The following is a 13296-nucleotide window of genomic DNA, read 5'->3' as shown; positions in this document are numbered from 1 at the left end:
TGGTCTGTTATCAAAACTAAGTAATGTAAGCTACAGTGCTACTTGTTTGGATTTAAGAGCCTGTGCATGCATGTTGATTGCTCTAAAATGTTCTCTTCTATTAGTGATGCCACATTTTTCTTATTGGATATACATACCATGAGCTATTGCTTACAGAGGCAAAAAACATGAGGCGGATGGCTGACTGTGGATCTTTCTGTCATAGGTTGATATATTTATGGATGCTGCTTTTGCAGCACTTCGAGTGGACATCAAATTTCTCCAGTATAAGATGACTGGTCAATGTACTGATATGGAAATAAACTCAGGTTCTATTGCTGAAGGAACATTGGATTATTTGTGCCAGCAATGTGAGGCTTCTTTGCAGTTTCTTCAATCACTGTGTCAGCAGAAGTCATTCCGAGAGCGCCTTGTCAAAAATAAGGTTTTTATTAAGAACTCTTTCCATTCTACCTGTTGGAATTTGGTGACAAGTAGTTGGAAATGCAATGCATGTCATCTCTTCTATTGCGTTGGAATAAGGCAAACAGTTTTCTTTTAAACTGGAACCAAAGGTACTGAAGGTAGACTTGATGATTTCTAGCAGCACTTCACCATCACTGATTTTTTGAGTGGGTTCAATGATTAAAAAGAAAAGTGCTGTGATTTGGTGGGTAATTGAAGAAATTTGTACCATGATTTATTATGTCATAATGGTATGATTACTTGCCAAAAGAAACCTAATAGTGTGTGGATTCAATATTCCCCAATGAGATGAGACCATATATATCATGGCTACACATTCTCTGTTTGTTTTGCGTGGTTATTGACATATTGTTAGCAACTATAGCACTTCTCCATGTGAATCTCATGGAAACTTCTTGAGATATGGAACCATTTACGCATTATTTCTTGCAATGAATCTGGATGTGGTTTGCCTTCTTGTTTAATTTCAAACTGCCTATGTCTTATGCCCTGACTTTTAACCTAGGGTATTTTCTTAAATGTGGTATTGCTTTTAACACAAAGTCTACTTTTGTTACTATTTCAGGAATTATGTGGAAAAGGTGGCATTCTTTTACTGGCTCAAGCTATATTGAATCTAAAGATAATGCCACCTTTTAAAGAGTCATCCTTTGTTGTGGCTGCCGTTTCCAGGCTGAAGTCTAAAATTTTATCAGTTGTAAGCCCAAGTGATTGTCTTGATTTCTTAAAAACTTAACTGGAGGCTTAAGCTAATTAAAAATTTCTGTTTAGCTGTTGCATCTCTGCGAAGCAGAAAGTATCTCTTACCTGGATGAGGTAGCCAGCACTCCTCAAACCCTGAATCTGGCAAAATCTGTTGCCTTAGAGGTTCGTTCTTAGCATTTTGTAGGGTGTTGTTATCTTTTATGAGGTTCTTCTTATGGATCATGAATGCCCTTTTCATACTTAGCAAAAAAAAAACTGTTTTAATGACTTGTTGGAAAGGATGGTACATAAGCAGACCAACATGCCTCAATTTGCTTTGCTTTTCAGTATTGCATCGTGGAAGTGATAAAAAAGATAATATGTTTAAAAGAACTTGAGCTCTCTATCCTTTGTCTTTCTCTTCTCTTGACTGAAATAATTTTGTGCATGTGTGTTTCTCCTTTCTTGTTAAAATTGAAGCTGAGTAGGAAACGGGAGCAGCAGGATGCTGTGGAAAAGCTCTCATTGATTATTTACGTGTTCGGTTGTGACGCAATGCAAGGGCAAATGTATCATAATATTATATCATATATGTACCTCTGATTCATTGTTTGTGTCATAAAGGGAACTTCTAATAAGAGTAACCCTACCTACCTTTTTGATTTTCTAATGATAGAGGCAGTTTGTGGAAAAGAGTGACGGTGAATAGTTATGGGTGCACTAGAGGGGGTTGGCATACAAGTAGGATCTTTAACCCTCTCCTTTTGGTCTTTGGAGGCTATAAAAAGTTTATTGAGGTTTCTCAAATTCTATTTAGTACCATGTGGCTTAAGTCTCTGGTGATGTTTTCAGAGGATAAGTGGTGAGGGAATAGGTCTTTCAAGGAAGGAGTGTTTTTCTTTTTCTTTTTTTTTTAATAATAATCTGAATTTTGTTCTCTTTGGCTTTCAAAAAAGCTCTTGTTAGTGAGTGTTTATCTGTCTATCCTGAGGGTGTTGTTTTTTCTGCAGTTAAAATGTAATTTTTCGGATTGGAAAGTTGATTTCCATGATGTCATTCTATGATTGCCTGATGACCATCCCTTGGGTGGCCAAGGGGAATGTAGATGAGCATGATGCCAACTGTAAGAGGAAATGGTCACGTTTCTTTTATGAGGCTCTTTGGGAAAAAGAGAGGCTGGAATTTGCTTGGATGCTAATTTTGGATATTGAGGTTCTCCAAAGAGTTGCATTCTTTTTCTGGGTGGCTATTCTTACTTCTGACAACCTGAGGAAAAGGTAGATTGTCCTTTGATGGTCATTTTATGGGCAAGAGTAATGACAAGCCAGTGGACCATCTCTTCCTCCAATGTTTTGTGGCTAAGGAAAGTTTTTAGTTTTTGTTAATTCTTTCTTTGTTGTCAGGGAGGTTATGCCAGCTTCTGTGACAAGTCTTTGTCACACCCTCAAGTTGAGGGTTGGGCAATTTGGGAATTTTGGTAGAATTCAAGAAGAAAAAAATAGAAGTTGAGGAAGGAACAGATAGAACGAGAGAGAGAAGAAACAAGAGGGAGAGATTTGAGAGAGAAAATAGAATGAGGAGAATTCTGTTATTGCCAAAAGCTGATCCCGATTCTCTACAACAGCCTTCTTAAAGGCTACTCCTTTCAGTTTGATAGTTAACAGTCAGCTGAAAGAGTTGTAACCGTTTCCAACAATTCAACCAACTGTCTACAACCGCCTATCACCCCTTAACTTCCTGTTTGTTGCAATCGGTTACAAGATTTCCCCCCAAAATGTCTAGTCTACCCCTGGGTCGTAACAATTCCCCTCCTAATGATAAAATTCTTGCCCTAAAAAATTTAAAGTAGGTTGGTCGCTCATGGGAACTGTTTCAACAATTCTGTCAAGTATTCTCAAGTAGTATGATCAGGGTGCAGGTGTGTCCACTGCACCAATACTTGTGTGATGGGTGTTGTGCCCTGGTAAATTATCCTCTTGTCCATAATGGCCTGGGGCTTAATCACTCCTTCAGGATCTTCTTCCACAGGGGGCAGATTCGGACTAGCAGAAGCATTATGTCCCACTGATTTTTTGAGCAATGAGACATGGAACACAGGATGTATATTCATTCCCGTAGGTAACTGCAACCTGTAAGCTACTATGGTATAGGGCCCAAAGTATTTTGGGCTGAGCTTTGAGGCTATGGTGGCTGAAAAAATAGGGTGTAGGAAGTGGTTGACCTTAAGAAACACCCTGCCCCCCACCATAAATGATCTGTCACTCCTCCTCTTATTGGCAGTCTGTATCATTCGGTTCCAGGCTGCAACAAGTTCTCTCTTTAGGACTGTCAATACCTCCTGTCTCTATTGTAAGTAGTGCTCAATTGCTGTCATAGTGGTCAGAGAATTAGGAATGGCTAGTAATAAGGGAGGGCTGTACCCAAATGTTGCTTCAAAGGGGGTCCTTTTAATAGTATAGCACTATGGTAGCTAGAATTGTACCACCATTGTGCTAGAGACAACCACTTGTTCTAACTCTTAGGTTTAGTGAAACATATGCACCTCAAATATGCCTCTAGGTATTGATTCACCCTCTCAATTTGCCCATCGGTTTCTGGGTGGTAGGTTGTCAACATGTGTAGCCTGTCTCCCAAACTCCTGAATAACTCATGCCAGAAAGTGCTTGTAAAAATTTTATCCCTATCCGACACAATGGACTTAGGGACTCCATGAATCTTAACCACAAAATCTAGAAACAACCGAGCCATTTCAAGGGGAGAATATTGTGGAAGAAGATAATTTTTTGAAACTTTATGTTGAGGACGATACTTTTCTAAAAATCCATGATCCTCTTCCAACCATGATTGACACTCCACTCCACTTTGATAAACAATCCGAGGAAACAAATGTTAAAAAAATTAAGGAACAAGATGTGTTCAGTTCACAAGTACCTAGCATGATGGGATTGGAACTAGGGGGAGAATTACCACAAACAGATTAAAGCAATCCAAAACCAGAGCTTCAGTTTTATACGAGAAGGCAAACTCAGAAGAATACTATTAATCCAAATATTCCTCTAACAATTGAATAATCGACATCTCCGAATGATGGTTTTTCTTCTTTTCAGGTTAACTCTAAACTTTCTTCGGATTCTTTCTTATTTGACTTGTTCAATCATGATGTTTGCTACTAGAAAAGGGGTGAGATCTTGTACCAAACACCCTATTGCCAAATACTTGTCATACCAGAAATTGTCCAATAACCATAAAGCCTTTCTTTATAATATTTCTAACCTACATGTTCCAAAAACTATTCCGGATGCTCTAGGTGACCCAGATTGAAAGTTAGCAGTAAAGGAGGAGATGAATGCTCTTGAAAAGAATGGGACTTGGGAGAATGTGGAGCTACTGAGAGGCAAAACAACTATAGGTTGTAAGTGGGTCTTCACTGTAAAATGTAAGGCAGATGGGAGCATAGAAAGGTACAAGGCAAAACTTGTTGCCAAGAAGTTCACCCAAACATAGATATTGACTATCAAGAGACCTTTGCTTTGGTGGCAAAGATAAATTCTATTCGAGTCCTCTCTCTCGTGGTGAATTTTGATTGGCCTCTGCACCAACTTGATGTAAAGAATGCCTTTCTAAATGGTGATTTGGAGGAAGAAGTGTTTATAGACCTCCCACCTAGATTTGAGAAGAGCCTCAATACCAACAGGGTTTGTAGACTAAAAAATCTTTGTATGGTTTGAAACCATCTCCAAGAGTGTGGTTTGAAATGTTTGGTAAGGCAGTGAAGAGCTATGGTTATACTCAGAGTCAAGCCGCCCACACAATGTTCTTCAAGCACTCTAGAGGCGATAAAAGGGTTATTTTGATTGTGTATGTGAATGATATAATAATGATTGGTGATGACATGGGAGAGCTTGGAGAGCTTAAGAGGAAACTAGCACACGAGTTTGAGATCAAGGACTTAGGACTCCTAAAGTTACTTCCTTGGGATGGAATTTGCAAGATCTATGTCAGATCCCTCAAGATTTGGTAGAGTTCAGAGAAAGAGGGAGAGAGAAAGAGAGAATTGAGAGGGAGAGAGAGAGAAATGAGGGAGAATTTCAATTCAAATTTCAGCATGCCTCATTACAAGTAATCGGGTCCTTTATATAGAGGATCCTGCGGCCACAGCTTTCGCCAAAAGAAAGCTTTATTTAGAGTTGTACCCCCTTCTAGAAATAACTACCCAACTCTCTAACTGTTACACGTGAAGGCCATGCCACTTGCATGGTACATTCCCCCTCTAGGTATTTGTACCATGACAAATTCCCCCATGCTTGAGATTTTTCTTGTCCTCAAGAAATGTTGAGTAGGCTGGCTGCTTGGGGAAATTGCCTTAATAAGTTAGGCAAATATTCCCAAGTGTTGTTTTCGTGTGGAAGGTTGGACCACTTCACCAACACCTATATGATAGGGGGCTCCATGCTTGTACAAAACTCTAATGTCTATTTTTAAGCTGGGTTCTATTGTCACAATCACTTCTCTTGACAGTTAAGGCAAGCTAGAAGTCATCTGCTGTGTCCCCACCAATCTCTTAGGTAAAGAGACGTAAAAGACTGGGTGAATCCTGGACTTTTCTGGTAGTTTTAGCCTATATGCCACTTTTCCCACCTTAGCTTCAATTAGGTGTGGCCCATAGTACCTGGGGCTCAATTTGGTTATTCGGCCTCGAACAATTGTCTTGAGGTGGGTTGGTCTGAGTTTCAAATATACTTTCTCTCCCACATCAAACTCCCTCTCACTTCTTCTTCTATCTGCATGCTACTTCATGTGGTTTTGGGCCATTGCAAGTTCTTCTTTGAGCTGCTGCAATACTCTTTGTCTTTTCTCTAAATATGCCTCCACCATAGCTACCGTAGTATTTCCCATACTGTTGGAAAGAGTGGGGGCTGGTAACCGAACAATGCTTCAAAGGGTAACCTTTTGATTGATGCATGGTGGCTGGAATTATACCACCACTATCCAAGCGAAACCCATTTATGCCACCTGCTTAGTTTACCCATCCATTTGGGGATGGTAAGCTATAGACATCTTCAGCTACACCCTTAGGGATCTTATCAACTCCTGCCATAATAAGCTCGTGAAGATCTTCTTGTCTTTATCAAAGACTATTGAGTTGGGAATTCTATGCAACTTTATGACTTGATCCAAGAAAACTCTGGCCACCTCTTGGGCAGAATAGGGATGGGTTAAACTAATAAAGTGTGCAAATTTGGTGAATCTATCCACCACTACCATAATACAATAAAGTCCATGCTTATACTTTCCCATGCTTGTGCAGGGATAGGTAGGGGTTGCAGTAAGCTCGGTGGAGCTATTGTCTCATATTTGCAACAACTGCAAGTATCAAAGGCTAACACATACTCAGTCATGTACCTTTTCAACTGGGTCCAATAGAAGATCTGCTTCACCTTGTAGTAGGTATTCTAAATTCCTGAATGGCCTCCCAAGGGTGACTCATGAAGGGAACTCAATATCTGCTTCCTTAGTGTCTCACTACCCCTAATTACTAGTGTCCCTTTATATCTTATCACTCCCTAATTCAATGTGTACCCCGAGCTTGCTGTTAGGATTCAGAATCAACTGCTCCCTTTACTCCTTCATCTTGCTATCTCCTTCATAATTCTCCTCAACCTTTCGATACCAATCCGGGGTTATCATAGTAAGGGCTGTTGTTTGTCCTTCCTTGTGGCATTTGGAAATGGCATTGACAACCACATTTTCTATTCCCTTCCTATATTGTATGATATAATCCAAACCCATAAGTTTGGCCATCCCTTTCCTTTGAAGGTGCATATGAAGCTTCTGCTGAAGTAGGAATTTTAAACTCTCATGGTTAGTTCTAATGATGAACTGCCCTCTTTCCAAATAATGTCTCCACCTTTCCACTGCCATCACCACAACCAATAGCTCTTTCTCATATATGCTAAGCCCCTCATGCCTAGGTGACAAGGCTTCGTTGAGATAAGCCAGGGGCTTCCCTTCTTGCATTAACACAACTCCTATTCTCGTGCTACAAGCATCAGTCTCCTGGGTGAAAGGTTTACTGAAATCAGGTAAACCCGACACCAAGGTCTTGCTCATGGCCTCTTTCAATTGCCCAAATGCTTTTTCTGCCTCCGATCCCCATCTAAGCCCATCTTTCTTCAATAGCTCTGTTAGTGGCCAGGTTATGAGGCCATACTTTTTCACAAATCTTTTGTAATAACCTATCAACCCCAAGAAACCCCTCAATGCTCTACGGTTAGCAGGTTTGGGCTAATTCACCATAGTTGCCACTTTTCTCGGATCAATGCTTACCCATGCACCTGAAATAACATGCCCCAAGTATTCTACCTACTTCTAAACATTTTGACTGTTTAATATACAATTGGCTAGACTTGAGGACCTCGAATGTAGTCCTTAGGTGCTGTAAGTGTTGGTTGAAGGTCTAACTGTATATTAGGATGTCATCGAATAAAACTAGAATGAATTTGCGTAGGAAAGGCACAAAGACTTGGTTCATAAGTGATTAAAAGGTGGTTGGGGCATTGGTGAGCCCAAATGGCATCACCAAGAACTCATAGTGGCCATGATGGGTTCTGAAGGTTGTTTTGTGGATGTCATCATAATTCATACGAATCTGATAATATCTCGAACGTAGGTTTAATTTGGAGAAGATGGTAGCATTTTTTAGTTCATTGAGTAAGTTTTTGATTATAGGGATAGGGAACTTGTCTTTGATGGTCAGGGTATTAAGTTGACGATAGTCAACACAAAAGCTCCTTGAACTATCTTTTTTCTTGACAAGAAAGACAGGGGATGCATAGGGACTTTGGCTTGGTCTAATTAAGGATTGTTGGAGCATCTCCTTAAGTATTCTTTCAATTTCAGTCTTCTGGTAAGGGGGGTATCTGTAGGATCTAACATTTGACATTAATGAGTTCTGAGTTAGGTTTTAGGTTGATTGAGTGGTTGAGGGTTCTTTTGGGTGTTAGGGAGTTAGGCTCTACAAACAGTTCCTCATATTCAGCCAAAAGCATATTAAGACGGGTTAAGTAATGTACCTCCAATTGGCTTTAGTTTGGAGTATTGTGGTTAGATGGAACTCCCCTTCTGGCTCACTCCCTTCCTCTATCTCATCCACTGCTTGGATAGAAAACAGTTGAGCTACTTGAGCCCACTTGTGCTTGAGTAACTTCTGCAACTTCCTCCTTGTAATCATCTTACAAGCCCCCATCTCCCTACTGCTAATGAGGGTAAGCTTCTTCCCACCTTTCTCAAAGGTCACTTCCATTTGGTTAAAGTCAAAGCTGATAGGGCTAACTTGTTTCATCCAATCCACCCCCAACACCACGTCGCAGCCCCCTAGCTTAAGTAGTCTTAGATCAGCCTCAAATTACTCCCCTTGCATCTCCCAACAAAAACCTGTGCAAGCTAAGTTGCTTAGCACTTTGTTGCTGTTGGCAATAGTCATTGATAAGGGTTAGGTTTCGGTAAGCCTACAATAGAGTTTCTTGGCAGTGCTCTCACCCAAGAAACTGTGGGTACTCCCACTATCAATTAGAATCATCAAATTTCCCTCCTACACCTTACCTTCCACCTTAATGATTTTGTTGTTAGTTAACCCCTTGAGAGCATGTAACGAAATCTCTCCATTATCTTCCCCTTCTAACTCCTCTGCTCCCATTATTTCCTCTACTTCTTCCATTATTCCATCTTTTCCTTCCAACAAGAGTAATTGCCTCTTGCGTTGATACCCTGGATAATACCGGTCACCACATTTAAAACAGAACCCAACCTGCCTTCTTTGCTTTATAAAATTCCCACTCTGACTTGCTGAGTGACTACCAGGTGCAACCACTGTCATCCCTCTCTGCCCCGATTTACCCGTACCAATTCCTTACCATACCCCTTCACCATTAGTACTACAAGCCCCATATTAGCTCCCTTACTTTGCTGTCTTTGCTTCTTCATGATAGCTTCTATTACAATCTCTTGCAACCTAGCATTCTCTGCTGCTTGCTCCATCGTTTCCGGGTGGAGCATCTTGACCATAGGCCAGAGTTCCTCATTCAACCCACTCATGAAGTTAGAGACAAAATAGGCTTCAGAGAGCTGGGGGTTCAAGTTGACCATGATTGATCTCAACTCCTCAAATCGGGCTCGGTAAGTCTGTACCCCTCATTCTTGTTGCAGTTTATTGAATTCTTCCACCACATCCTTCTTATTTTTGTCTCCAAATCTCTCACACAATTTATCAACTAACTCCTCCCAAGGACACACTACCCTAGTTTGCTACCACCCTTGATATCGAGCATCCCCCGCATCATTAAGGTATGCTGCTGCCAATGTTGCTCTACGCCCCTCTAGTATGTTATTGTCAAGTCTCGGATGTAAGACTTGAGAGAACAAAATTTTAAAAGGATCAAGAGAGAGTTAGAGACAGAATTGGGAGGGAAAATAAGAGAATTGAGAGGGAAGAGAGAAAGAGTTTAAGAGGGAAATATCTTCTCATTCAACATAGAAATCCCATCCTCAAGTAATCGGCCTTTTATAGGCCCTTCGGTTCATATTGTAACCGTGGGAAGAAGCTTCTAGCTCCCGCTACAGGTGGCCTATGTGGGTTGCGGTTATTATAATAGAAATTGCAAAAAAATTGCAAAACTACCACTGGGTCATAACATTCCTCACCCCTAGAAAACATTCTTGTCCTCAAGAATCTGTAGAAGTTCAGTAGCTCGTGGGAATTGGGTTAGCAGTTCCGATAAGTACTCTCAAGTGGTGTGATGAGGATCCATGTGAGACCACCTGACCAGCACTTAAGTTAAGGGTAACGACCCCTAGTAGATGACCCTCTTATCCAGAATAGCCTGTGGCTCCACCCGCTTGGGGACTTATGACTTTCTTAAGTAGAGGCACATGAAATACAGGGTGCATGTGGACTTGTGGCGGTAGTTTGAGCTTGTAGGCAACCTGTCCCACTTTAGTCTCGATAGTATATGGCCTAAAGTATTTTGGACTTAACTTGGATGCCAGGGTACCAGTGAATGGTTGCTGCATAGATCTCTTCACTCTCAGATAGACTTGGTCCCCTATTTTAAAGGTTATGTCACTCCTCTTCTTATCGGCATTCTACTTCATTCTTTTTTGGTCTATGGCCAATTCTCTCTTCAATTCCTTCAACACTCCCTGCCGTTGTTGTAAGCATTGCTCTATCGAAGCCAGGGTGGTTGTAGAACTTGATAAGGCTGGTAAGAGGGGTGGTTTCTAGCCAAACACAGCTTCAAAAGGACTTCTGTCAATGGCACTGTGGTGGTTGGAATTGTACCACCACTGAGCTAATGATAGCCATTTATTCCAACTCTTTGGTCTGTTGAAACACATGCATCTCAGGTAAGCTTTCAAACACTAGTTAACTCTCTCGGTTCGGCCATCTGTTTGGGGGTGATAGGCTGTGGACATGTGCAGCCCTACCCCCATACTTTTGAACAATTCTTGCCAAAACATGCTTGTGAAGATCTTGTCTCTATCCGAGACATTGGATTTCAGAACCCCGTGTAATTTAACTACTGAATCCATGAATTTTCTTGCTATTTCTTGTGCTGAAAAGGGGTGGGTTAGACTGATTAAATGGGAGAACTTAGTTAGCCTATCTACCACCATCATTAACACCACATCCTTACCCTTTGATTTGGGTAGCCCTTCTATGAAGTCCATAGAGATCCCTTCCCATGCTTGATCGGGCACTGCCAAGGGTTGCAACAAACCTAGGTAAGCCACATTCTCATGCTTGCACCTTTGGCGAACTTCACAAGACAACCCAAAACTTACCACAACCTTCTTTTGCCCCGGTCAGTAGAACATTTGTCTTACCTTTTGATAAGTGGCTTGTATTCTTGAGTGACCTCTTATGGGTGAAGCATGTAGAGAGGTTAGGATTTGCCTTTTGAGTGATTCATCCTCACCCACTACTACTCTGCCATTGAACCTTAGTAGACCATTGGAAAAAGTATACCCTGGTTTACTCGTGGGTTGTACTGCAAGCTGAGTTATTAGGTCTTGCACCCAAGGTGTTTGGTCATAGCTTCCTGTGACCTCCTTAACCCACTCAGGTACCACAACCAGTGTTGATCTGCACTCTCCTTTCTCTTCCCTTCTCGAGAAGGCATCAGTTACCACGTTTTCCTTACCCTTGTGATACATAATGGTATAATCCATTCCCATTAACTTGGACACTCCCTTCCTCTGTAACTGGGTGTGCAGCCTTTGTTGGTCCAAGAATTGCAAGCTCTCGTGGTTTGTTTTGATAATGAAGGGTCCTGCTTCTAGGTAATGCCTCCATTTATCAGCAGCTCCTAACACAACCAGAAGTTCTTTATCATACACACTTAGGCCTAGGGGCCAAAGCTTGGCTGATGTACGATAAGGGTCTTCCTTCTTGCATTAACACCGCACCTATCCTATTGTCACATGCATTTGTTTTGACCACAAATTTTTTAGAAAAATCTGCGAGAGCTAGCACTGATGCCTTTGTCATGGCCTTCTTGAGAAGTCCAGTTAGGGGCTTGCTGATGGGGCCATAACTTTGTATAAACTTCCAGTAGTAACCTGTTAGCCCTAAGAAACCCCTTAGTTCTTTTACTGTTTGTGGCCTGGGCCACTCTACCATGGTTGTGATCTTATTTGGATCAGTCTTCACTCCGTCTCCCGATATAATATGGCCTAGATATTCCACTTCTTTTTCAGCAAAGGTACACTTTGATAGCTTAACATACAACTTGTTAGAAGTCAAGACCTCAAAGGTGGTATGAAGGTGGTCTAGGTGTTGTTCATAGTTCGGGTTGTATTTGAGGATGTCATCAAAGAAAACTAGGATGAATTTCCTCAAGTAAGGATGGAAAACTTGGTTCATTAGGGCGGGCTTGGAAGGTGGCCGGGGCATTGGTGAGCCCAAAGGGCATCACCACAAATTCATACAACCCTTGATGAGTAGTAAATGCAGTTTTGGGTATGTCATTAGGGGTCATCCGAATTTGGTGGTAGCCGGACCTCAGGTCCAATTTAGAAAAAAAGTGTGCTCCATTCAATTCATCTAATAGATCATCAATTAGGGGTATAGGATACTTGTTTTTGATGGTGTTGATATTGAGTTGATGATAGTTAGCACAAAACCTTCATGACCCATTTTTTTTTTTAACAAGTAACACGAAAGAGGCAAATGGGCTTTGAGAGGGTGTGATGATTGAGGTAGAGAGCATATTAGAGATTTGCTTCTCTATCTTGGCTTTTTGGATGGGTGAATATCTATAGGCACGTATGTTTATGGGTAGGGAGTTTGGGTTAAGGTGTATAGAGTGGTCAAGGGCTCTTTTGGGTGGTAGTGATTTGAGTTCATAAAAAAGGTCTTAAAATTCTTGCAAAAGTAAGTGTAAGCTATTAGGGAGAAGTACCTTAGTTGGGTATTGTAGGGTGGCTAAACTGCTCTCCCTCCTCTGTACATTCGCCTTTTCTCTTCCTTCCTGCTCGTCCCATTCCCGCACATGAATAGAGTATAATTTGGCAATTTGCCCTTTCTTCTTCTGCATTAGCCTTTGCAATTTGCCCCCTTCTATCATTTTATGCTCTCCTTGTTCTGTGATGCCCTTTAGTGTTAATTTGATACTCCCCATACCCACGGTGACTTTCAGTTTGTTGAAGTCAAATGTGAGAGGACTTACAGTTCGCATCCAATCAACGCCCAGCACTATATCGCACTTTCCCAATTCCAGTATTCTCAGATCGCTTTGGAACAGCTAACCCTGCATAGACCACTTGATCCCTTCACACTTGTTGTGGCTGTACATTTTGCTACCATTAGCCACTGTCACTGATAAGGGGGTGGTGGCCATCATCTTACATCCCAACTCTATTGTCGTAGCATCATTTAGGAAGTTATGTGTACTGCCACTATCAATTAGTACTAGCAGTTCCCTTCCTCCCCATTTCCCTGGTACCTTGATGATCTTTCTTGTTGTGCCTTCTCTGAGAGCATGAAATGAGATTTCCACCCTTTCTTGCTCTATTTCCTCATTGTTATGGGTTGCTGTAGCATCTTGGCCAGTTCCCCTTTCCACTATATCCTCCCCGTCTTCACCTTCG

General features: G+C 41.4%; 1 protein-coding gene across 7 annotated transcripts in view; it reads left to right on the top strand.

The window, feature by feature from the left end:
• The window catches only part of LOC127814233 (nodulin homeobox), a 36784-nt gene that overhangs the window by 7821 nt on the left and 15667 nt on the right, over positions 1-13296 (top strand). For all 7 annotated transcript variants that reach the window (XM_052355601.1, XM_052355602.1, XM_052355605.1 and 4 more), the window contains 3 exons: positions 206-424; positions 1031-1162; positions 1237-1332. In XM_052355601.1, coding sequence (XP_052211561.1) covers positions 206-424; positions 1031-1162; positions 1237-1332 — 447 coding nt within the window. The remainder of the gene's footprint in view (positions 1-205; positions 425-1030; positions 1163-1236; positions 1333-13296) is intronic.

This window comes from Diospyros lotus, chromosome 12, assembly GCF_014633365.1.
Source record: "Diospyros lotus cultivar Yz01 chromosome 12, ASM1463336v1, whole genome shotgun sequence".
Lineage (NCBI taxonomy): Eukaryota > Viridiplantae > Streptophyta > Magnoliopsida > Ericales > Ebenaceae > Diospyros > Diospyros lotus.
This window is presented reverse-complemented; position numbering and strand designations above follow the sequence as displayed.